At 51.1% G+C, this 24,466-nt stretch overlaps 1 protein-coding gene across 4 annotated transcripts in view; it reads right to left on the bottom strand.

The window, feature by feature from the left end:
• Window positions 1–24,466, bottom strand: part of pou2f2b (POU class 2 homeobox 2b) — a 65,387-nt gene that overhangs the window by 36,221 nt on the left and 4,700 nt on the right. The window contains exon 1 of one of the 4 annotated variants that reach the window (XM_076041012.1): window positions 5,813–6,699. The exons of 1 other annotated variant lie outside the window; for it this stretch is intronic. In XM_076041012.1, coding sequence (XP_075897127.1) covers window positions 5,813–5,912 — 100 coding nt within the window. In that variant the 5' untranslated portion in view covers window positions 5,913–6,699. Of the gene's footprint in view, window positions 1–5,812; window positions 6,700–24,466 lie in introns of those variants that run through there. 2 more of the 4 variants (XM_076041009.1, XM_076041010.1) reach the window with 2 other exon arrangements.

Genomic DNA, 24,466 nt, shown 5'->3' with positions numbered 1-24,466 from the left:
CGGCACCTCAGTAAATAAGGCGCCGCTGTATGTTTTGCCACAAAGGCGCGCGTAAACCTTTGGCTCCTCCCACTGGAGGAAGCCACGCCCTCTGCCCCCCGGGGGAGTCGAGCTCACGTTCGATCGCAGGGGCGAGTTTGACGGAAAATTGAGATTCCATTTCGTTGCCGTTTACCCCGTTTGCGGCAGAACGCGGACATGAATTTGTCGTTGTAGCTTCGGCGCTAACGCTAACAGCGGCTGCTCCTGGAAGAGGAGGCCACACTGGGCAGTTTGGGGCCGAAAGCACGGCCATTAGTGTTGCTGGAAAAACTGGGCAGCGTTTTCTGGGCACTTTGATGGCCTGTCATTTTTTTTTTTTTTTTTAACTCGTTTTTATTTATTCTTCAACCTCTGTGAAACTCAACGACGGCTACGAGGGTTAGCCTTGGCAGTAATTTTGAGGTGAAGCTTCCCTTTAAATACATTCCACATTCTTCACTGTAAAGCAGGGAAACAAAAGGCCAAGCAGCTCATCAAGCGCCCGGCGAGGCCAGCGGGAGACGGAGCGCTCGTTTTGCCACGCGGCTGATGAGCGGCGTGCGGAGAACCCCCATCACAGCCCCACCACCACTGACCCAGGCTCCACACACACACACACACACACACACACACACTACAGATTGCCCCACCACCACCACGGCGAGGGTCAAGTGTGCTCGAGTCCTCGCTGTGCGCATCATCAGCGCGCGGCTGAAAGGACGGAGGCGGCGAGAGCCGAAGGAACGCGGGGAAGACGAATAAATCAATGGGCAGGATGGAGGCAGCTGGTTTGTATGTGTTTATTCCCACTGATGTGTTGATTAACTGGCTGCGCGCACACACCCGCGCTCCATCCGCCCCTCCCTGTGTGCGTTCTCCAGGTGATGGGCCTGATTAAGTAGCCTGGCTCACCCACCACCACCAGCAATGCGCTCCCCACCCCCCACTGGAACTAATGCAGCGCTGCATTTCGCTGGACACAGCAGCCAAGTGCACAAAATTATTCCTCTCTCTCTCTCTCTCTCTCTCTCTCTCTCTCTCTGTGTGTGTGTGCGCCTGTCGTCCCCATCCAATTACATCACACGTATCCAAAGCATTTAAAATAATAGACGCTGATGTCGATGCCACTCACGGAGCCTTTGCGAGTCAGGTGAATGTGAATCAGCCCACCGCCCCGCAGCGCTTTAATTGCACGCGTGTGTGTTTTTAAGACGAGCGCACGTTCGCCGATGGCGTGCGCGCGCGTGCGTGCGTGCGCGCTAATGGCTATTAATACGCTAAATGGCGCCGCGATGAGGATGCATGTGCGTGTTTGTCCCCGTTCCCTAGGAACCCAACACCACTCGCCGCCGCTAATGAGCTGTGGGACGTCACCGGCATTAATACTGCATTAGTCTCGGCCGACACACACTTTCTGTTGCACGCACACACACGCATAAAGACGACAAGGCTTGTGTGTTCACCTGCAAATCCGTAGGTGGTGACCAGCTAAACTGGCAACCCGCTATTTTAAAGATTTAACCTTAGTTTGAGCAAATTATCAAACATCTTTTAGAGTTTTCTTTCTTTCGCAATTCCTGTAAGGACCCCGCACCTGTTTTCCCATATTCTTCTGCCGAGGAGGAGGATTAATAAATGTGGAATATGAAAGCGTGCAGCCTCCTCCAGGCCTTCCTCTCGCTGCCGTGACAGAAGAAGGCGCGTCCACGGCGGCCGCATCGTACGCATATAGCCGCGGCCCATTAGCTCCCGAGGCGTTCTGCCGTCAGACCCGCTGCATTCGAACCCCGGCGGCAGCGCTCGCAGGCCTGCAATCTAATTCTGCGAGCACGGCCAGCGGGAGGGAGCAAGGTGGGAGGACTGCACGCGGTGACAGAGAGCAGGAGGGGAAGGCAAAAAGAAGGCGGGGGTGGGGGGAGGGGAGAGGGAGACGGGGTGGCTTAATGCAATAAAGCATGTAGTATTGACATCTTTCTCGTGTCTATTGATTCCCCATTATGCTGCTAACAAACCCAGGTTGACATTTTGTCATTTGCAATCATGTTAACGCCGCCGCTCCCACGCCTCCACCTTCCAACGGGCCGATCCATACGCCGCACGCTGGCTTTTTGCACATGCACGCGCAAGCTGGCCAGCGCCACCGTCGGACGGGACGAGCGACACACGTGCGGCTCGGGTGACCGAGAGGACGTTGCGTCGCCCCCCCCCCCCAGACCCCCAAACCCGGCGTGCACGCCAGCGGTGCAGATGTGGCGTTTACTGGCCTGGATATCGAACGTTCGATTTGACGGCGTGCTGGAAATGGAGCAGCAGGGGGGGGGGGAGCTCAGTCTGTTTGTAAATAAATAGAAGACGCATCGGGCGAATGTTTTTTTTTTTTCTCATGCCGGCAGAGACGTGACGGACAGAACCAGGCGGGGGAGACGGCGGGCTAATGGCGTGTGACAGAAGGTGCGTCGGCGAGATGAACTGAATTTAGGTGTTTGCTTGCGCGGCCTGTGTGACGGAGCGGGTGGTGGGGGGGGGGAGGAAAAAAAAGAAAAGAAAGAAAGACGGCGCCCCCTGTCTCCCTAATGTGCCATCATATCATATCACAACATATCAAGCCCTGCAAGCGAGTGGGAAACCTGCAGTTTCTCCTCTATGTCCCATTAAACTTTCATACAACAGTTAATGCTGATGGCTTCGCAGACCACTTTACCACACACACACGCACGAACACACATACCAGTGGCCGTGACCTGGACCATCAGACACAATGACATTAAAAATAGAACCAAACCCAGATCTGTTCGAGCGGCTCGCTATCCAGGTGGAAAACGCTCTAACATGCTTGTTTCATGTTATATGACCGTCGGTGTGTTTCATCGCCGGGTGTCTGTGTTTTATGCGTGTGTGTCTGTGTGTGTGTGTGTGTGTGTGTGTGTGTGTGTGTGTGTGAGAGGGTAAGAAAAGAAAAAAAAAAAGGGAGCCCCCACAGAGGTTGTGCATGAGCGCTCGAGGCCTGTTGTAACATAAAAGAGAATGAAAACACGGGGGGGCACCGGAGGGTCAGCTGGAGCTGAGTCAAACACTCCTGCTGCGACCTTTGACCCCGGCACAGAGCTCTAACTCAAAGGAGTCAAGGAGCTGCAACCGGTTAAAGGGAGAAGTTAACTGAGCGCTCCAGTCAAGAGCCCGAGCTGAGCGCTACCCCAGGAAAACCTGCGTGTGTGTGTGTGTGTGTGCGCGTGTGCGTGTGCAGTGCACGTTGGCACGGCACAGATTAGAGCCCAAGGACAAAACACAGAGCACAGGATGTTTTCTGAACATATTTTTCTGACATGCTGACTTTCTTGGAATGTTTTAACGCTACACTGTGTGAATTCTGAGGACGTTCCGCCGCTCCGACCCGCTCGCAGACCAGCGCGGACGGCCGAGGAGGCGCTCAGGGAAAGAAGAAGCAGCGTCTCGGGCTCCGGCTGCGACAGCAAACGGACCCTGGAGCCAGCGAGCGACGGCGCAAAGGCTCTCCGAGCGGCGGCCCGCTCCGCATCACCCGGGCCTCCGCCGGCGTCGGCGTGCCGTTGTAAATCACCCGTTATCAAGGCGGTTAAAAGGGGGATCGGGGCGGAGCGGCGAGCACGACTCCTCCCGTCCCGGCTCACCTGCTCATTTAGATGCCGACCGCGGCGCCGGGACACGGCAACAATAATGGCTCATCCGTGGTTTACTCTCACCTCTCAAGCTCAAACTCGGTTTTGCTCTCCCTCCTCATTTTTCAATCTGTCATCTCGCCGCACTCCTCTTGGCCACTTCGCCCCTCCTCCTCCTCCCTCCTCCACCTCCTCCCTCCCCGATTTTTTTTTTTCTCATAAAAGATCTCATTCTGACATTTGCCGAGGCGCGAGCAAACTCCTCCTCCCCCCTCCTCTCGTTTTTGCCTCATCCCCCCCCCACCCCCCGTGACTCCTCTCCTCTCTCCTCCTCAGAGTGTATATCTCTCTGGTGATGCGGTGGCTAACAGCCCTCCACCGCCACCACTGTCACAGCAGCCGCCGCCACCTCCATCACCTGTCCCTTCGCAGTCGCACGCACGCAGGCCACTGTTGGGTAGGGTGAGGGTGAAGAATGGCATCTCTCAAATCAAATGGGCTAGAACTGATCTGGAAATGAGAGGGGAGGAAATGAGGGGTGGGGGGGTGGGGGGGTGGGGGTGGATGGATGGCTGGATGGATGGAAGGGGTGCTGCCCCTTTAAGAGCTCTTGCACCGTCCAAGGTGCGCCACAGCCACATTTACACATCGTGCTCGCGCACGCACGCACGCACGCACGCGTCGGTAAATGGCCGAGGCGCACAACATTAAAGTGGGTCGGAAAATGTTGTCATCTCTTCCCTTCAGCCTCTTCCCTTCCCTTCCCTTCCGGGTGACAATGCACGCGCGCGTCGTCCCCGCTCCGCTCCGGAGAGGGGAGCCAGCAGCTGTTGCACGTCTGAGAAAGAGAGCAGGCTGGACTGAGCCGAGCCGGAGCCCCGAACACACACACACACACACACACACACACACACACACACACACACACACACACACACACACACACACACACACAGCCCCGGCTGCTCCCACCATGCGTCCTTTTTATTCCGCTTCAGCGCAGATGAAACGCAGACGGCCCAGCCGGCAGCTCCCCCCTCCTCCTCCTCCTCCATCCCTCCATCCATACTTCCATCCGTCCGTTCACCCAACCACGACTCCTCACTCCCTCCCTTTACTTTGGCTGAACCGGCAGCCGAACAGCGCTGAGCCGAGCCGAGCCGAGCCGGGACAGGCTGAACAGGCTCGCTGGAAGTCGTCTGACTCTCAAGCAAGCGAGCTTAGCCCCCGTGTAAGAGCAAAAGAAATAACAAAAACACACATATATACAAACAGTTAAAGGTAAAAATCAGAAACCACGCCGAGCCAAAGATGTAATAGCAGACAGATGATCCGCGCCCATGAGAAGCACAAACGCAAAAAAAAAAACAACAACAACTAAAACGCTGCGAATCCCCGCGTCTCTCCTCTCTGCCGTCCGCTCTCCGCCGTGAACCTCCTCTCTCCAATCTGTCTCCCCCTCTCCCTGCTTCCACCGGCCCAGGAATCGATCTCCGCAGGATCGATAAGTTGGCATGAATATTCCCTGCCTGCCGAGAGTCTAGTCGGGGAGAGACGGAGGCTCAGGCTCAGGCGCAGGCAGCGGAGGAAAGTGGAAGGACGGGGCGCGGAGACGGCAGGAGGAAAAGACGTTCAAGCGGCTTGGAGATTTTTTTTTATTTATTTTTTTTTTTACCCACCACACGGGCGATTGGAGCTGTGGAACGATGTCCCACGGAACGGACAGCGAGAATTGGGAGAATTTTTTTTCCCCCATTTTATTTTTTACGCAAAGGTTTTGTTTATTTGGGAATCTGTAGCGCTTGTTTTTCTTCTCCATCTCTTTTTTTTTAGAAAGCAAATTCAGTGTGAAGGATTTGACCGGACAGCAGAGGAGTGTGTGTGTGTGTGTGTGTGTGTGTGTGTGTGTGTGTGTGTGTGTGTGTGTGTGTGTGAATGAGTGTGAGGGTGTGTGTGTGTGTGTGTCTGAGTCGTGCGAGCCGGCAACTCTGCCCGCTGCAAGTGCATCGGCACCGAGCGAGCGAGGTGGGGCGGGTCTGCACGGCCGAGCCTGGCCGACATGGAGGATGGAGGATGTGTACCGGCGCGGGGAAGGAACACACACACACACACACACACACACACACACACACACGGGAGAACCAGGCACGTCTTACCAGAGTTGGAGCGCAGAGCCAGGGGAGACTTGAGGCGCCAAGCGTTCAGGTCAGGGGCGGTTCTCTGAAACACGAACGGCACCGGCAAGGGGACAAACATGATCTTGATCCTCCGGACTTCTTGTTGGTTTGGTGAGAATAACGTGGACTGAGGTGGTGGTGGTGGTGGTGGTGGTGGTGGAGGACAGGGTGGAGGACGAGGAGGCGGAGGAGGAGGGAAACGTGCGACGTCCTCTGCCGAAGTTTCTGGGTCTTCGGCCGCGTCTCAGCCGGTCGCAGGCAGCAGCACTGGGAGCTTATTTGGCGTGGAGACCTCGCGGCATGTGCGCTTAGGTGCGTGCACATGTAGTCCGGCTACGCTCTTTCATTCACGTGTGTGCATGTGGGCATTCGTTTGGTTTTTGTTTTTTTTTTTGGTGTGGATACAGTGTGCATAGAACGAATATCAAGTGGTCCCTTGGGGGGGGGGGGGGGGGTTGGCAAGCTCTCTTTGACGAGCACGCGCACACACGCAGACGGACAGACGGGAGATCAGACACCTCACTTCCGCAAGCGGCACGAAAAAGTTGGGTCACAACCGGGCCCAGTCTTCCTTCCTTCCTTCCTTTCTTTCTTCCTTCCTTTCTTTCTTTCTTTCAGGCTGCGTCTCTTTCGCCGTTTGCGCCACTAACGTGCGCTCCTTGAGTAAACATAGAGGTCCCGGTGCTCGCGCGATGCCCCCTGTGCTGCACGGCGGTGTTGCTAGAGGTTTGACAAGGCATGAGAACAGTCGCTAGCCTACTCCTGCCCCTGTAGCATCACCGGATCACCGGCGGGGGCTCAGCAGCTTTGGTATATAGTCGCTTTGGACTCGGACAAACAACAAAAACAAACCGCCACAGTGGAAGTTATGACGCACAGGAAACGGACTCTGTGTGTGTGTGTGTGTGTGTGTGTGTGTGTGTGTGTGTGTGTGTGTGTGTGTGTGTGTGTGTGTGTGTGTGTGTGTGTTGTTTAAAGGCCAGCGGAGTTACAAAGTCTTATTTGGATTTCTGCGGTAGGCTATTTGGTTTGAGCTATTGTATTTGGTCTCTAGCTGCACGCGCTGCTTTTGCATGAAGGCTACATATGCAAGACATTCATTCGCCCGCACGCGTCGGGCATAAAATACAGAGGAAGCCGCGCGGACCGTCGCTTCACCGGCACATCCAACACGCACGGCTTTGATTACGAACCGGCGAATTAACAGAAGGGGGGGGAAGACGACAGGTGTGTGTGTGTGTGTGTGTGTGTGTGTGTGTGTGTGTGTGTGTGTGTGGCGCGCGCGCACGCGCGCGTGCGAGTGGGTGGGAAGAGGGTAAAAGGCTACACACGCAAACACAAACGCGCACGCTTGGCCCTGACGCTCCTCCTTCGCGCCCTGTCACAAGGCAGTAATTAAAACGCAATCAATCGATAGTTAAATAAATAAACAACCAAACAGCCGGAAATAGACGGATAACTCTTGGAGAGAAAAAAAAGAACGCGCGCGCGGACGCAAGCAAAACCAAACAAGGAAACGGACATGAGAGAGAGAAAATCCCGCTATGGACTCCCGATTATTTTTTTCTTTTTCTATTTTTGTATTATTATTATTATTTTTAAATCTCTATCGGAACACTTGCCTATCTCCGTCCATCCGCCTGCTGTGTGTCTCTCTCTGTGTGTGTGTCTGCTCTGTCCCCCCGCTACGACTCGGGAAGCCCAAACAGCTCATTCGACCCGGCTCCCTCCAGGATTGTAGCGATCTGCCACAAGGCTGCCCGCAACATTGAGGCGAGAGAAGGAGCCGCTACTACTCACACATCACCGCCGCCGCCCCCCACCCTCCTCCTCTTCCCCCTCCTCCTCCCACTCCCCCTCCTCCACCTCGCGCCCCTCCCCCTCCCCACCTCCTCTACATCTCCACCCACCCCAACCCCATCTCCCTCGTTTTCACTACCGCTGCAAAAGGTATCCTGTATTGATTTCTTGGATTTCTCCCCCACCCTCCCCCACCACCTCTCTTTTCACCCATCCTCCATCCTCCTCTTAATAATGCGGGGCTATAATGATGCCGGCGGTGATCAGTGCATTACTGATAAAGTGATGAAGACCCGACGTGAGAATCCGTGGATACCTTATAGGCGCTGAGCGGCGGTAATAAACCCACCAGGATAAGCCGGGCATAAACACAATGAAGTTATCCCGACGCTGCGTGCTCTTAATGAGACCCCCCCCCCCCCGCCCCCTCCCTCTCCCTCTCCCTCTCTTACCCCCACCCTGTGTTTGCGCGCGCTGAGAGGTGGTGGTGGTGAATCATTAGGGTTATTTAAATTGGAGGACAAGAGCGACCACTGCTGTTCCGAAAGTGAGAAACATCAGGATGCACCTGCTTCCACTGTGAAACTACACATTGATGCACATTTATTTTCTTTCTTTCTCTTTAAAAAAAAAAAAAAAAAACATTCAAATGTTTGTGTTTTGGCTTATTTTGAATCAATTATTATTTTTTGCACATTTTCTCTATTGCATCCCCCCAAATGCATGAGCAAATGTCTGATGATGAGCCCCTCCATCACAGAGGTGATCCAGCCCCCCCACCCCCCGCCCCCCATCCTCTCCACCTCCGTCCCGGCCACGCATGCCGGCCTTTCCCAGCATGCCTTCCTCCTCCTCCTCTTCTCCTCTCCTCTTCTCCTCTGCCCCCCACCCCACCCCTACCCCTCCTCCTTCCTCTCCCTCCGCGGCACCGAAATGTTACACGCTGTCAATTACAGGCCAGCATCAGTCAACGCCGGCCGCTTACACACCAGATTATTGTCGATATGGATTTTTAAATAGAAAAATCTATACCTTAAACATCACAGTCAATACGGGCCAATCGATGGGAATGAGTGGAGCTCGGCGCTCCTGCTGGCGGGCCTCGGAGCTCCAGCGCCGCGTGACTCGACACCGCGGCTAATTTGGCCCCCTTGTTTTTTTTTTTGTTTTTCTTTCCTCTAAAGAGGAACGTATCAAAATAAATATTTCTGTGCCTTCATCACCACTTTGTGTAGTTCGTTTCCGGCCACTTGCAAAGAAATGTGCTCCGCGCGCCAATGTGGCGTGTTCTTAATTATGAAAAATGTGTCATCCTCTGAAGTGGACAACCTGGTTTTATTGTCCTTCTCAGTGGCTTCACGTATGACAGATGACATCCGCAGGTCCAGAGAGGGAACGGAGGAGGGGAAAGGAGGCAGGAAGAGGGCAGGGACGAGGAGAGAAGGAGGGGAGAAAGAGAGATGGGATGTTTAAAAGGGAGAGAACGATTACAGGAGAAAGAAGGGAGGGGGGAGGGAGGGAGGGAGGCGGGCTGAGCGAGGAGGAGGTGAAAGGGGGGAGAAAAGCAGGAGGAGCAGGCGAAGGAGGAAGAGGATGCAGGCGAAGGGAGAAGTGACCAGTTGTCCTTCAAAGACCCCCTTTTTTCTCCACAGAGGGAGCCCGTGCGCGCCCCCTTTCCCTCCTCCCCGCACTCCTTCCAGACAAAAGCAATTATTTCTTGTAGAATGTAGTGTGGTTGTGCGCGTCTGTGGAGAAGAGGAATGGAGGGAGGGCGCGCGAGATTGAAGGAGGGGAAAATAAGATGGTGTTGTAGGGCCAGAGGAGGGTGGGGGGAGGGAGGGGTGGGGAAGAGGAGGAGGAGGAGGGATGCTAACACCTTGCAGCACCCGGCGCCTTCGCCCCTGCTTTGCACGCACTCCCCTGGCCAAGCCTCTCTCCTCCCTCCCCTCTTCCCTCCAAAATCAGAATTTGGACTTGACTTGGACTTGGACTTGCGCTGGCTTCAGATAGCACGGGGTGCATCATTAGACGCACGCCAAAAAAACTTTCAAGGCGGAAGCTAAAACTCTCTGGCTCTCCTTCCCCTTCGTGCCATCTGGCCAGCAGAATATACACAAACACCCAGAATGCACAGCACCTGCACACGACAACTTGTCTGGCTTATCTTTTTGATTCCGTCCATCTGTCTGCCGGACCAAACACCACCGCCACCCTCCCTCCTCCTCCTCTCACTGCGCATCTTTCTCGGTGCCCACTGCCTATAGGGCCCCTGCAGCGACTCATGCTCTACACTTTTGCTCCCCGGGGACCTGGAGAGACCCATGGGCCCCAGAAAAAGGGAGAAGAAACAGAGAGGGAGAGAGAAAAAAGGTCCCCTGAGGGGCCGGGGTGGGGAGGGGTGGGGGGTACAGACTCAAGCCTGTAACCTCTGCTGCACCACTCTCACCGGGACCCCGTACAGTCCTGATTGTCCCTCCCTATCCAAGCCCTCCAATCCATACTGAGATGTACAGCTGCATTCATTGTTTTCTCCATTGTCTCTATCAGCCTGTGGACTGAAATAAAACAACAAAAAAAAAAGTCCAGAATTCTCTGTTCTTGCCTCTGTTGTCTTTTCTGAAATAAAAGAGTTGTAAATAAGCAAAACTTCCCTGTGATTTTGGTATCGATGCTGGATAAATGTACACAATATATTTTATTGATGTATTGGCTGAATAAATGCAATGAAATATTTTCTAAATTTGAATTTGGAATTACTCACTGATGTTTTATATGAAGCTGCTTTGCATATTGACACGAGACCTCATGTCCACGCGATTTGTTCAAAATGTTCAAAGCTTTTTTTTTTTTTTTAATGCAGTTGTGTAATTTTACACATTTATTGCCTTTTTAAGAGAGAGGGTCAGTGTTATTACTTTGCTGGTTGTTCTTCTAATCACTGTATGTTGTTTTGCAAATTTCTAGCACTCTATTACTGCGACGTGAAAGGTGCAACATGCATCTGCTAAATTTCAAATTTAAAAGGACAAACATTTACAACCCATCTCTGCCTGTTTGTTTCACTACAGCCGCTGTCATCTCGCTCTTTTATTTTGAAAATGGTTCACTGATGGGCAGTTAAGGCTTAAATGACGAATTAGACGTGGCCTGCTTTAACGAGTCATCTCGGGCAGTTATCCTGGCGACGCGGATTTTCTCTGCCGGCCTGCTCGCAAACAAATTTATTCATAGAAAACAATTTGTTCAATTCTTCACCACAACATGTTGTTGTTTTTTTTTTTCTTCCTTGTCACGCGCTGTAGGTCAGAATGGGGCATGAAATATTTATCCAATCAGACGGAGGCCGAGGTATCCTTAGGCTATACATTAGTCATAATGTTAGCCATGCATTAGTCATATTGCACTCCTGGTAATTGTCTGTTATTCACCCTGAATGATTGATTTGACTGGTTGAAAAGAGCTGGAATATTGAATATAATTATTTCTCACTGCGGTCGACGCATTAAAAATATCGGCGGCGGCAGGAGCGGCAGGCGGCTCTGAACGAGGAATGAGTCTTGCTTACATCAAACTGGATTTATCCACCAGCCTCCCGCGTGGCGTGTGTCCACGCACCTCTTTGTGTGTCTGCGAGAGACGGCTTGCGTGCGTGTGTGTGTGCGGTGTTAGCGGGCCCGCGCTTGACCCCGGCTCATCCGTGGGTGTTCGCGCCCATGTCACGGCCGTAGTTAAATGGTGATGTCATGTTGACAAACGAGCCGGTTAAATTAAATTCTCACTCATCAATAACGCCGTCGGTCGGCAATCAATAGCGGCCGGCGGCGGCGGCGGCTGCGGCGGCGCCGGGTTCTGTCAGCGGCCTAACAAGGCCGCATTAGAATGGACAACGCTCTCTCACTGTCACCCGCTCCCGTCTCCAGCCAGCGGCACCGCCGGGCCGACACACCGGTCTCATATCCTCTCGGCGCGCACGCGCACGCATGCTCGGGAAACACGCGGCGAAATGCAATATTCACATACAGCTGCGCTCTGACATGATGTATAGATTTGTCAAGATAATATGGATATGATGCATGAGCTTTTATGAAGTTTGTTTCGCTGCTGTCTCTGTGTCTTGTGTGTGTGTGTGAATGTAGGTGTCTGGGTGGGCTCAGTATTGCCTGTGTGTCTTGGTCAGTGCCAATGGCAAGGTTTGGCGCAGGTTTTCGGGTCCGAGCCGCCGAAGTTCACATTCAGCTAAGATTCAATCAGTCTGAGGAAGACACACTCGCAAGAGAATAAAATAAAGTGTGCATTCTGTATGTGTGTGTGTGTGTGTGTGTGTGTGTGTGTGTGTGAGTGAGTGAGTGCCAGTTCGCAGGGAAACAGCCCAAATGCACATCGAGATAAAACAATGATAATAAATAAAGAGGCATTGATGGATAATACACAGAGTCAGACAGAACACATACACACACACACACACACACACACACACACACACACACACACACACACACACACACACACACACCTTCCTTTCGCCGCCTACATTCCCAAACTTCTGTCTGTCTCCCTTTTCCTCCAGCGAAACAGCAGCTGATCCAGCCAAAGCCCTCGTTCTTTCTTTAGTCCTTGTCTTTTTTATTAGTTTTTATTAACTTTGCCCCGTCCCTCTGCCAGACACCCCCCATCCCCCTTCCACCAGTCCTCCCCCCCTCCTCCCCCACTCTCTCTCTCTCTCTGTCAGCACTCTCAATAATCAATGCTGATATATTGCCAATATCCAGCGCGGCTCCCCCGTGCCATCTCTCACCCCCGGGTGCCGGTTATTGGGGGAGATTGGCCCAATAATAATGATATTTATTATAGATATTTATTATCTGGGTTTGTGGCTGCGCTGCAGATGCCGACCATCGAGGACGTACGCGGCAACCAACTCAACTGGCAGACGACACATAAAGTTGCACCCAGGCGCGCGCGCACACACACACACACGGGTGCACAATCGCTCGGGGACTCTTTAATTCTAAACTGGTAATACCAGCCGATTATTCCCCCACCAGTGCAGATAGTGTCGGGTTATCAGCGGTGAGAGCACACTGTGGCCCAAAACTGTCCAGGTATTCATTCGACATTACAGAGTCGCCAACACCTGAGTGTGCGTGTGTGTGGCTGGGTGTGTGTGGGTGGGTGTGTGTCGGGGCTGAAGGTCCACCTATGGTGGCCTGGCGGTGCTGAGCAGTGTTTAGAAGCCGCGGATGGCTTGATGGGAGGGGTCAAGATTCAAACAGCGCCCGGTGGGTCGGAGGCGGGGTGAGGGGTGGGGTGGGGGGGGTGGGGGGGGCGCAGCAGCAGCAGCAGAGAGGGGACTGGACAATATGGCCTCTTGCCCTCCTCCTCCTCCTTCTCCCCATCCACACACACACACACACACACACACACCCATGCAAACAGTCACCCCCACCCACCCCATCCCCGGGCCTCATCCACACACCCCAGTCTCCCCCCCCCCCAGTCTCCCCCCTCCATCCCCTCCAGTAGCCAGGGCCCCAGACGGTAATCCACCCCAGTGCTCCTCATCCCTTCATGTATTGATTTCCTCTCCTGCGCCACGGTTACATGTCGCACCCACGTCATTGGGTCCCGGCCGCTACAGCTACCGTCCCCCCTCCCCACCCCTCTGCTTCCCTCCCGTCCCCTTCCTCCCTCTCTGCCTCACCCCATCCGCTCACAATTACAACCCCCACCAACCCCAAAACACTGTCTTCAACCACCAGCACAACAACAACAACTAAAATGGTGTGCGTGTGTGTGTGTGTGTGTGTGTATGTGTGTATGTGTGTGTGCGTGTGTGTGTGTGTGTGTGTGTGTGTGTGTGTGTGTGTGTGTGCAGAGATGGGAGGAAGGAGAGTGGGAGGGGAGGCTAAGGGGAGGAAAAAGAGGGCAGATAAAGCACTGCAGTATTTCAGCAAAGCAACCAGCATTTTACAGGGGCAGAAACAAACAGGAGGAGATGGAGGGAGAAATGGCAAGCAGGGAGACAGAGAGAGAGAGAGAGAGGGAGAGAGGGAGAGAGAGAGAGAAAGAAAGAGAGAGAGGCAAAAAAAAAAAAAAAAAATGTGGCCCTGGGGGTAGCAGAGGATATTGTCGAAATTATCAGAGTGCGACACACGCTGCAAGTCCATGGCCAGAGATTTACTTCGTATTTATCTTTGACAGTGAAATTCATCACCGAGCCGCCCGGCCGCTGCTCTAATTCCAAAGGCACGTTTGGGGCGAAACAAAGAGGCCCCGTTTCATTTGGAGTGAAAACGTCGTCGGAGCTGCGGACGTTTGAGTTGAGAATTGGAAGGAATAATTTATAAATATAGAAACATTGTCAAATTAATTTGAATTTTCATGTTTGTCATGACACAATAAATGATCCAATTGATGATATTTTTTCTTTTGTTCTTTTGTTTATGTAAGAAACTTTTTTTTTTGGAGTGGTTGCAGCTCTGCTGCAGCTAATGGGGATCCAAACTAATAAACAATAAACAATAAACAATATATTCCTATAGGTGAATATTGGCTTATTTTTTTGTATAAAAAAAGGTCGTAATTAGATTTAAAACTATTTGCTTTTGTCATGAAATGATCAGAGCTATCGAGTGGTATCTTCTTAAAAAAACAAAGCTTAAAATTACATGTAGCCATAGTCTGCTCTAAAAACCTAAAGTTCATTTTCTGCATCTTCCATTTTCCCTCAACTGAAAACAAAACTCTGAAAAAATAATGTTGTTTAAATGAAAAACGAAGGTATATTCTGCTCAATGTGGGCTCCCAAGCACCTGCCACTGTGCGTCCTAACAGATATTCAGGAGGAGAATACAAGGCCCGCTGGCTGGCAGGTCACGGTTGTGTTTCAGAGTGTGGTATTTATTCATTGGGATGTGTGAAAGGTGTCTCTCAGCCCAAGGACGACTCGGGTTCGGAATGTATAACCTATGTGGCTTTTGTGTGCGACGCGCGACGGCGTCTCTTCTCAGCCGTTTGTGTGTTTGTGTGTGAATGAGTGAAAACGCGGGAGCTGCGGGTGTCCACGCTTTCACGCTGGAGCGTCGCGAGTCGAGACCTTTGGCCCGCGAGCCGTTCACGCACAATATCGGTAAAAAAAAAAACAACAACAACAACAACATTCATTTGGCCCCTTTTGTGAGCGAGTGTGTACTGGTGATTGCGCGGTGGAGCCTCTGCATGAGTCGGTGGTGACGCAGGCCGCGTCGCTCCGAGTCAAACTGCGGCTCGGTGCATTTAAAAAGACTTTCCGTCGCCAAATGACAGATAAAATTAAAGGGCATTACGCCTTTTTCTGCTAATTCAAACGGCCAACAGGAGTCACCTCGGCCGCTTCCGTCGTTTCATCCCCGCGCTACTCGGTCACCGCCGCCCCCGCTGCTTCCTCCCAGGCCGTCATTAAAGGGCGCTCTTTACAGCAACGCGCAATTAATGTGGCAGCAGCGCCCACCGCGACAACGACAACGACGATGACGACAGCACGGTGATTTTCGAGTCTTCCCTCGCCGCGCTTAGCTTCTTGGTTCGCCACTTGAAAGCGTTCATCCTAAGTGGATGCGCAGGGAGCAAATTGTAATTGCAGTGCAGCAGACGCTGCATAGCGGGGCCCGTGGGTTTCTGTGTGCGCGTGTGTGTGTGTGTGTGTGTGTGTGTGTGTGTGTGTGTGTGTGTGTGTGTCGCCAGCGACTTTAGAAAAGGTTAGCACAATTTGGTCAAGTGCGGCCGCTATAAAAAGAAGAAAAAGAAAGAAAACACCCACTATCAACTGAATGCCTGAATTTGAGCCTCGACACTATAAGCGAGAAAAGGTCAAATGCGCCAGCGCGCACGCATGTGCACGGCAGACGGATGGATGAACGGACGGACGGACGTAAAGCTCACATCTGCTCCAGCCTGCACACAAGCGTGCAACGCTGTTCGGCTACAGTGTCGGTTTTGTGTACATGCACACACCCACACACACACACACACACAAGCACGCACAACTGCCAGAACACACACAGCGGTGTGCGTATGCGTGCACACACACACACACACACACACACACACAGACACAGCCAATTAGGTCCACCACCTTCAGAGAACCACCAGTGGGCATGGAAGAATCTGAGTCCAGCCGGCCTCCAAAGCCTAACACAGTCATAAGCCAGAAATAACAGATAACAGCAACACACACACACACACACACACACACACACACACACACACACACCTGACTGTGCGGACCACGTGCAATAGCGAGGCAAAGACAAAACACTCCATTCCATCTCTGACATTTCCAATATCTGTCCATCCTCCATGAAGTAACTCATCCCTCACAGATGAACACGTTTCCGTGGCGCCGGCAGCAACCAGGGGCTGAGATTTGCTGCTCACGCCTTGAAATAATTACAAAACAACTCTCATTATATCACCCACTTTGTTATTTACAGCTCTTAGATGAGTTAACGCTGAAATGACACAGCTGTGCTTTTGGATTTTCGGCCGATTCTTCGCCGCTATTTTTCTATCTCGCGACATCCGCGTCGACCTCCCCTCTCGGCTCCATAACTTACTGCTTCCTCTCCCCGCTCGCCGCTCTTCCTCCTCCACTCCGGCTCCGTTAATTCACTGCACTGTGACCGGCCGGTGTGTTTACCTAACACCAATCTCCTTCCCTCTCCCACTGTCTCTGCCCGGGCAAGCGGCAAGAGGCCGCGCGAGTGAGTGCGCGGGAGATTTAGAGAGGGGATCAATAAGAAATTTAAAAATCAATGCACTTAGCGCCAGGAAATCAATGGGCCTAATCGGGATGCCAATCGGCCCAGTCAAAACAATTAAGAGGGAAGAAAAATGTTTAACAACCTTCCCCGACTCTCGACACGGAGGAGGAGGGGAAGGGAGGGGAGAGGGCGGGAGGGAGGGAGACGGATGGAGGGGCCTAAAGAGAAATATCAGAGGCAGACGGAGAGGGATGAGATGGAGTGATATGTGGGAAGGAAAAGGCTCAGGAGGGAAAAGCTCAAAGCTTAGACGTGAGGAGGGCAAGATTGGAGGGAGCAAAGGGACGGGAAGAGGAGAGGAGGACGCTGCGGGACGACGGCCGGGAGGAGAGAGAAGAAGAGAAGAGTCCCGAGATCTGGATGGATGGATGGATGGATGGATGGACGGACAATTTGACTCGACATATTAATAATCTTCCACGTGAGGGTGGGGACAGAACCGAGGCTAACAACCCGGGTGACAAACACACAAAATAATAGAATAATAATAACAGAACCCTCCCACTGGAACCTGGCGCCGTCTTTTTGGCGGCCTGTCATCAAAGGCATCACCAACAGCTGCTCCCCACACAGTCAGTCAGTCAGTCAGTCACAGTCCAGTCCTGACAGCCAATCAGCAAACAGTCGGCACGTCCAGATCATCGCAAAACGCGCGCCGGTCTTCACCAGATGCTTCCTCTTCCTCTTCCTCTTCTTCGCCTGAGCACCCAATGAGGAAGCAGCTGGGGCTGAGAGCGGTAAGGGCAGGACGGCTGCTGCTGCTGCGGGTGGAGGTGGAGGTGGCGGTGGCGGGGGAGGTGGAGGGGGAGGCTAATTTGGGGTCAATCAATAGATCTCCCCTCTCTCTATCTTCCGCCTGCTCGCCATGCTAAAATCAATGGCAAAAGCCAATAGTTCTCCGCCCCAGTGTGGATTAGTGAACACACAACTAATCAGCCAGTCACTGAAACTGACATCTGGGCTATTAACCTATTGATACGCCCAGACACGTGTTGGACACACTCAGACGCGCACGCAAGCGTGCACAAACATTCCGATGCGAGTGTCTGCCAGCGGGCGGCGACCCGCAGAGGAAATTCCTTCAGATGAAAGTTGGCCCAGCGAAGCGGAACAAACACGAGCGCGGCTCCATCTTTTGTTTTGGACGCTCCGCAGTGATAACGCAGCAATATTTACATTATTGATCGCTGCTGTAACAGACAGACGGTCCAGTTTCTTCCGCAGCGTCTCACTCTGTTCCGGTCCAGGGCGTCAAATCAAGTAATCTACCGCTAGGTAATCCACCACATGGAATTAATCTACTTTTTCAGTAGCGGAGTAATGCGACAGATTACTGTGGCAAAACTGGTAATTATATCATCATTACTTTATCAATTAACAATTCCTTTACTTTTCAGAAATGTTTTGCAAGCTGAGCATTTTTATTATCCACAAGATGTCTGAAATTTAGAAAAACAACCGAAAACAGCCGTGCGGCAGATTGATGACGTGACCGTGCATGCGGAGGCCTTGATGTGTGACGACGCACCAAAACAGGCATGGCGGTGGCAAAAAAAACAAAAAAACAAAAAAATATTACTTTGAGTGAATCTCGTCGAAAACAAAGAATATTCTGGTTCGTTCGATATGTGCAGGAAATAAGATGCTCTCAACTGTTACTTTCTTTTTTTTTTCAACTCAAGTAATAGGTAATTAGTAATTGATCACTTATGAAACCAAGTAGTTAAAGAGGTACTTATATTACCTTTTCAAAGAAGTAATCAGTAGTCGGATTACTTTTATGGAGTAATCCCATCAACACTGGTCACAGGTGGGAGGAGGGACTCAAAATGGCCGTGTGGACGCCAGCTTCACTCTAATTCAGGCGTCTGGGCCGCCGTCACCTGCCTCAGCCAGAGGGGGGAAGCTACTTGTCGGAGGACAGAGTTTCTTGTTACACGGAAAAAAAACCAGACCAGAAGGAGAATTCCCATCGTCAGCCTGGGTCGTAAAGATAATGCGGCAATAACCGGAGGAATCTTCAAGCGGGTGCCATTCACGCTGCTGGTTTGAGATACATCTCTGAGACGCGGCTAGACAGGCCATTTGAAATTTGCTTGTCAGAAATCGTATGGACGGCGATAAAGTGTGCAACTTAAAAGAAACCATTTACTCATTTTTATTTATTTTTTTTGGTGTGTGCTGCCAAAACATCCATGAAAGTCCCCTAAGGAAGATAAAATAATGTGCACCTCGCTCTTAAGAGGCGCACTACACGAGGACCATTTTTCAAAAATAACAACCTGACTAGCTTTCATCCTTTACTTTTGAAAAAAAAAAAAAAGCCTCTTGTTTTCCAAGATTGCCTCTCCTCCACCCCCCACCCTCCCCGCTAAACCTCCTCCACCCCCGCCCCTCCCCTCCCTCTCCGGCCCGCTTCCCTCTCTGTCATGTTTTACTTTTCATATGTTGGTTTTGCTCTTCTTCTTCATTTTCCCCCTTGTGTGTGTAAAAAAAAAAAAAAAAAAAAATGAAAGGCTGAAAATAGGATGAGTGAGGTGAAGTAAAGGGGTGGAGGGTTTGGTGGGTGGGTGGGGAGGGTTGGGGGGGGGCTGGCAGGAGACAAAAGCGAGCGACCGCATGTGGTAAAAAAATCTCTGGCTGAGACGGCGCGCGCTCTTCCTCGCACCGGCAGCCGCCACATCCATAAACATCGCACTCTGCAAAGCAAACCGCAGCTGCAGACGATGCAAAACATCACTTTTTTTTTTTTTTTTTTACGCCCGATGCGGAATTACTCACACACACACACCCTTCCCGACATGATACCCCCGGCAGCGTGACAAGAGGAGTCGCCACTGATCATGGCTGCATGAAAAACATCCTATTTTCCTCCCCCCCCCCCCCCCCCCCAAAAAAAAAAAAGGGAGCGAGAGAGAGAGAGTCACACGTATACCAGCCTGTTTGAGCAAGCCGAATCGGGGGCCCGTGCATGTTTTGTTGAATTAGTTATCAGCCGTGCACATTGTAGTGTGACAGGCGAGCAAAAGCAAGAAGAACTGTCGTTTTTCTCGCCTTTTTTTCTCCCCCTCCCCCCCCCCCCCTCCCCCCCTCGTGCCTCTTGACATCCTCACAGAAATCCTTTTACCCCGTTAGATGCACGGGTGGAATGGAAGTGAGAGGCGGATGAAGTGGAGTGGATTTTGTTTACTTTTTTTTACTATTCCTCCCCCCACCCCCCGACCCCCGCCCAAAAACCCCACTCAAACACACACACACACACACACACACACACACACACACACACACACACATCCCCCTCCTCAGACTTTATTTCCATGGCGGCGTGAGAGGCCGACAGACACGACTCCTCTAACATTTAGGGCCTATTCCATCCTTCATCCGCCACACCGCTCGTGGATTTGATGGAGACGGTGAGGAGGAGCGATGGGGGCGTGCAGGGGGGGGGGGGGAGAGACAGAGAGAGAGGGAGAGAGAAGAGGCGCGAGGTGCCATTGTTGAGATGTCCGGGTGAGTCCGGAATGCATTGGTTCCGTATAACATTCCTATTCCACTTTACCAGACGGACGCTGCCATTCTCGGCCGAATGCAATCCTGATTTCTCGCTCGAGACCCAATATCTGCACCATACAAATAGGAGGATATGGAGGGAATGCGATACACACTCGGAATATGGCTCTTTCTTCTTATCCCTCTCAGCCACACTGACTCTTTTTTCTGCCCCTCTTCCGCTTCTTCTTATTTTTTTTTTGAGCCTTTCATTGCTCAGCCAAAACGAAGTCTTTCAGGGCGGGAGCCAAGGACAGATTAAGGAAACACATCCTATTTTGCAGAAAATGACAGAGGCTCTCTTGTTATCTGAATAACGTGAGCCGTGCTGAGCTGGCGTGGAAACACTATTTGGGGGAAACTGCGTGTGGTTTAAACCCAGGGGATGAAATTACAGCCGAGACAATAAAGAACCTTCGGACCGTGGAAGTTTAAGTCATTTTTCACCCGAGTTGCAACATCACTTTCTTTCCCTCTTCCTTTTCAATTATCGCTTTGCAGGGTGTTTATGAAAAAATAATAATTACGCCCAGTTATTTTCGACGAGCATCTGTGATGACGGCTAACGGAAAAATCCAGAGACTCGTATTCCTTGTGCAGGGCTTGGAGCCGCACCTGGTGCAGCTGGAGCCCACTGCAGACGGGGCTGATGGGGTGGAAATCACAGAGGCCAAATCACACAAAATTGATTACATCTGACAAAATGACTGCAGTGACTAAAATTGGTGTGAGCTCCAGTTTGCTCCGGACAGGAAAAGAGGAGGGGGGGGAATCATTGCAACAGCGGCACGAGGCCGGAGCCTTGAAGTCGCAATGTGGGAACAACCTTTCTCAACCAAACTCCCTCATGTTATATAGGTGTAAAAAAAAAAAAAAAAAAAAAAACCCAACAACATAAGGAGGAGAAATGACAGAAATAATGTTTGTACTGGTTTTATAGGTTTGTATCAAGTGTCGGAACTACACAAGACATTTTTTTTTTTTTTTTGCATTATTGATTTTGTTAAATTGTTATTATATCAGTAAATAAAATGAACCGTGGAAAAAAAATAGCAGCGAGTCACTACATGTAAAGCAAAAATCAGCGCGGACCAAAACACAGCTTCACATCTTTTCTTTAAAAACAATGTAAACCACTAATTAATCACCAAGTTACTCATTTTCAAAAATGCACTTGCTGCAGTATAATCATAAAAAAAGGCAAAATGTGCAAAACAATTGGTCGTCCCTCATAATTATTGATGAGGAATCTCTGATAAATATGTTCTGTAGCTAAAAAAAAAAAAAAAAAAGAGCTGTGGCTGCAAAAAAAAAAGGATGTAAGGATAAAAAAAAGAAAGAAAGTGAGAACCCCAAAAAGGTGGTGGAGGGGGAGTGGGAGGGCTGGGGGTTCAGGGGATGAAGGTTGGAAAATAAGGTGTTCTGCAGTCATCTGGAGTGTGTAAAAGGGTTATAGTGAGAGGTGGCATGTTCAGATGTGATAGACAGCGAGGAGGAGAGGGAGGAGGCGTGTAACAGAGAGGTACGGCGAGAACAATTGAAAAAGGTCTAGTAGAGAGGAAAGAAGAGATTTGGGATTAAGGAATGAGTGTGGGGTAAAACGAGGGGGGGGATTAGGGGTTCGGGTGAGAGAAGGACAAAGTGAGAGGCGGGCACGGCGGCGGAGGAGGAGGAAAACAGGAGAGCGGCGCAACGCAGAATTGAGGAAGTGTGCGGGGCTTTTGACGGAGAGCTGCGGGATAAAAAGATGTATTTTTCCTGCTTCCTCTGTTGTCCTGCCTCTCCTGTGGGCAGCATCCCGCTGCTGCTCCCCCCCCCCCGCCCCCCCACCCCTTCCTCCCCCACCATCACCACACCCCTCCCTCACCCCAAGCCCCCTCTCTGTGTCTGACTCAGTGTGAAGATAGGTAGGAACTCTAATGGAGCAGGACACGCCGTCCGCTCTCTGCTGACACTCACAGGCGGAGGGGGCTCACTGCAGATTGTGCTGACCGGCCCGGCTGAGACGCTCACATCTCGGGCCGCAGAGGCCATCACTCCGGCCAGAGGTGCCCGGGGGGAGGTTGGGTGGGTGGGGGATGAGAGGTGAGCCTCTGCCATGCTCGATGGGTAACACGTGCTGCTAACGGTGTCAAGGATGAGGATTTTTCTGTTCCTGCTGGCCATATTGGGGGGGGGGGGAGAAAAAAAATATTTGGCACTGTTCAATCTGTCACGGTCAGTGTGGAGGAAGCTCTGGTGCCTGGGAATAATAGTGTTCATCTGATGGGTTAACATTCTGATTTTTGTCCAAATATTTAAAGACCTAAAAAGTTGTTTGATTCATTAATGCAATCTGGAATCACAGAAAAATAAAATGTATTGTATGCTATTGTAATGTTAGAAAGAAATAAGGATTAAAGCTTTTCAATGTTTGCCTCATGCTTCTCCTCTTTTTCCCTCTCAAGGAGGTGTTGTATGAAAATAATCACGTTATTTCTGATAAGATCGATTTTTAAAGGAAATGTGTGATAATATTTACTGCATTTACTTTTATTTTGAAATTACTTTCCCACTTTGAATCTACGCACATCTACAATCAGCAGGACTGAAAAGGGAAATAATATATAAGGTTAATAAATCAACCAATTTGGAAATTTTGAAATATAGATTATGTATTTGTTAACACACAAAATCTCACATCATATTTTAGGGTAAATGCTGATTTTTATTTGTACTTAACGGTGACATAAGTGGAGCCCCCGACCACCACCTGGACCTGTGACACTACCGCTGCCTCTAGAAAATAACTTGGATTAAAATGCTCTTGTTTCTTTTGGGGGGATTTTTTTCTTGCCAGAATTCAAGATCTCCACCATCTCCAGATATCAAGACTTTAAATCAAAAACTACATGAAAAAAAAAAAAAAAAAACTACGTCATTTGTGCTCTCATCGCTCTGCATAAAACACCGTCTGGCCTTTTTTAAGAGGCAAGAAATCAACCGGTGTAAAATGGGCAGCGACAAAAGCAGCTGCTGCTGCTGCTGCTGGGTGTGGCCGGGTGCCAGGGCGGGCGGGCGGGTCTCGGGCCGCTCCGGCGAGGCTATGACCTGCAGGTAAAATGGATGAGGGGTCGGTGTATTGAAGGAGCAGGAAGGGAAGGGTGGGGGCTGGGAGGGTGGTGGTGGTGGTTTGAGTCAGCCTCCATGGTCATTGTGTGGGGGGAGGTAGTCATTACAGACTGACCGTTACGGTGACAAGCAGTAGCACAGCGAGGCTTCACTCGGGGGAATTAGCCTGCTGGTTGGACACATGATGGGATGTGCAAAGGTTGTGTGGACACTGTGCGCCGTGCGCTGCTCCTGCCCTGTTTTCACACTCTCTTTGGCCATGTTTATACATGTGTGACTGCAATTCTCTCTTTGCCGGATGTGCGTGCGTGTGTGTGTGTGTGTGTGTCTAAAGAAGGTGTTCGTGGTAGCATGTGTGTGTGTGTCCAGGCTAGATAGCACATATTTGCTAATCTGGAGGGGGTAGCTGCAGTCGGGGGGTCGGGTCAGCAGCCGGGGTTAGGTGTTAATTCACTGCTTCGAACCTGAGCCCGGTGCCAAAACCGGGGGAGACCGCGGCCGAAAGAAAACAAAAAAAAACCCACAAGGGTAGAGTCAAGGTCCGCCGTGGTAACCGCCTCGTCTCTCCTCCTGCCCGTTTCCACTTTGGATTCCCCTTTGCTTTTATTTTTCACCTTTTCCGCGCTAAATTTCACCCCCTCTAATTCTGCCTTCATCCCTCCCCGTCGTCTCGGCTCTCCCCCCGGCTGGTCCGCTGCGCTGCCTCCCCCCCCCCCAGCTGTTAAAACCACCGCAAAAGGTCAGTCTGTCTGCGGGGTCATCAGTCTGGGATGAAGCTGACCTTTGACCTCCAGCCACCCCGCCCCCCCCTCGCGCTCCTCCTCGATCCAAAAGCCCTTGATGTATTCCAACCACAAGCCCGCAGACACACTCACATAATGGACATGTGTGGCCCTCACAAGAGGCCCCGTTTCATTGTGGTCATTTTTGATCAATTTATCACTTCTCTTTTGTCGCACCGCTGGCGTGGCGGCCCGCACTGCCTTCGCTCAAACGGGCAGGTTCAGAAGATGCAGCCGCAGCCGGAAAAAAAAATCTTTACAGATGATTAATCCGAGCAACGTTCATCGGCTAATCAATACGACGGTGATCGGACACTGCCAATTGATTCTTTTCAATAACTACAGTTCATGCTTGTGGGAAAAAAACATAGTCGGTGCACTCATGTGGCGCACACTCTCATGACAACATTTTCAGAAATTGTAAATATTTTCTATTTGACCATTTGTGGAAAGTAAAATACACAACAATGTCACCTTTTTCTCAAAGGCAACACAACTCAATGGGCACCTCAAGTCTTCTTTGCGCAAAGACCAACTGGGTCAATTTATTTAGAAAATATATATAATAATACTGTATATAAAAAATACTC

The sequence above is a fragment of the Nelusetta ayraudi genome, unplaced genomic scaffold, assembly GCF_046127955.1.
Source record: "Nelusetta ayraudi isolate G7.1 ecotype Tasmania unplaced genomic scaffold, CSIRO-AGI_Nayr_v1 ptg000063l, whole genome shotgun sequence".
Lineage (NCBI taxonomy): Eukaryota > Metazoa > Chordata > Actinopteri > Tetraodontiformes > Monacanthidae > Nelusetta > Nelusetta ayraudi.
This window is presented reverse-complemented; position numbering and strand designations above follow the sequence as displayed.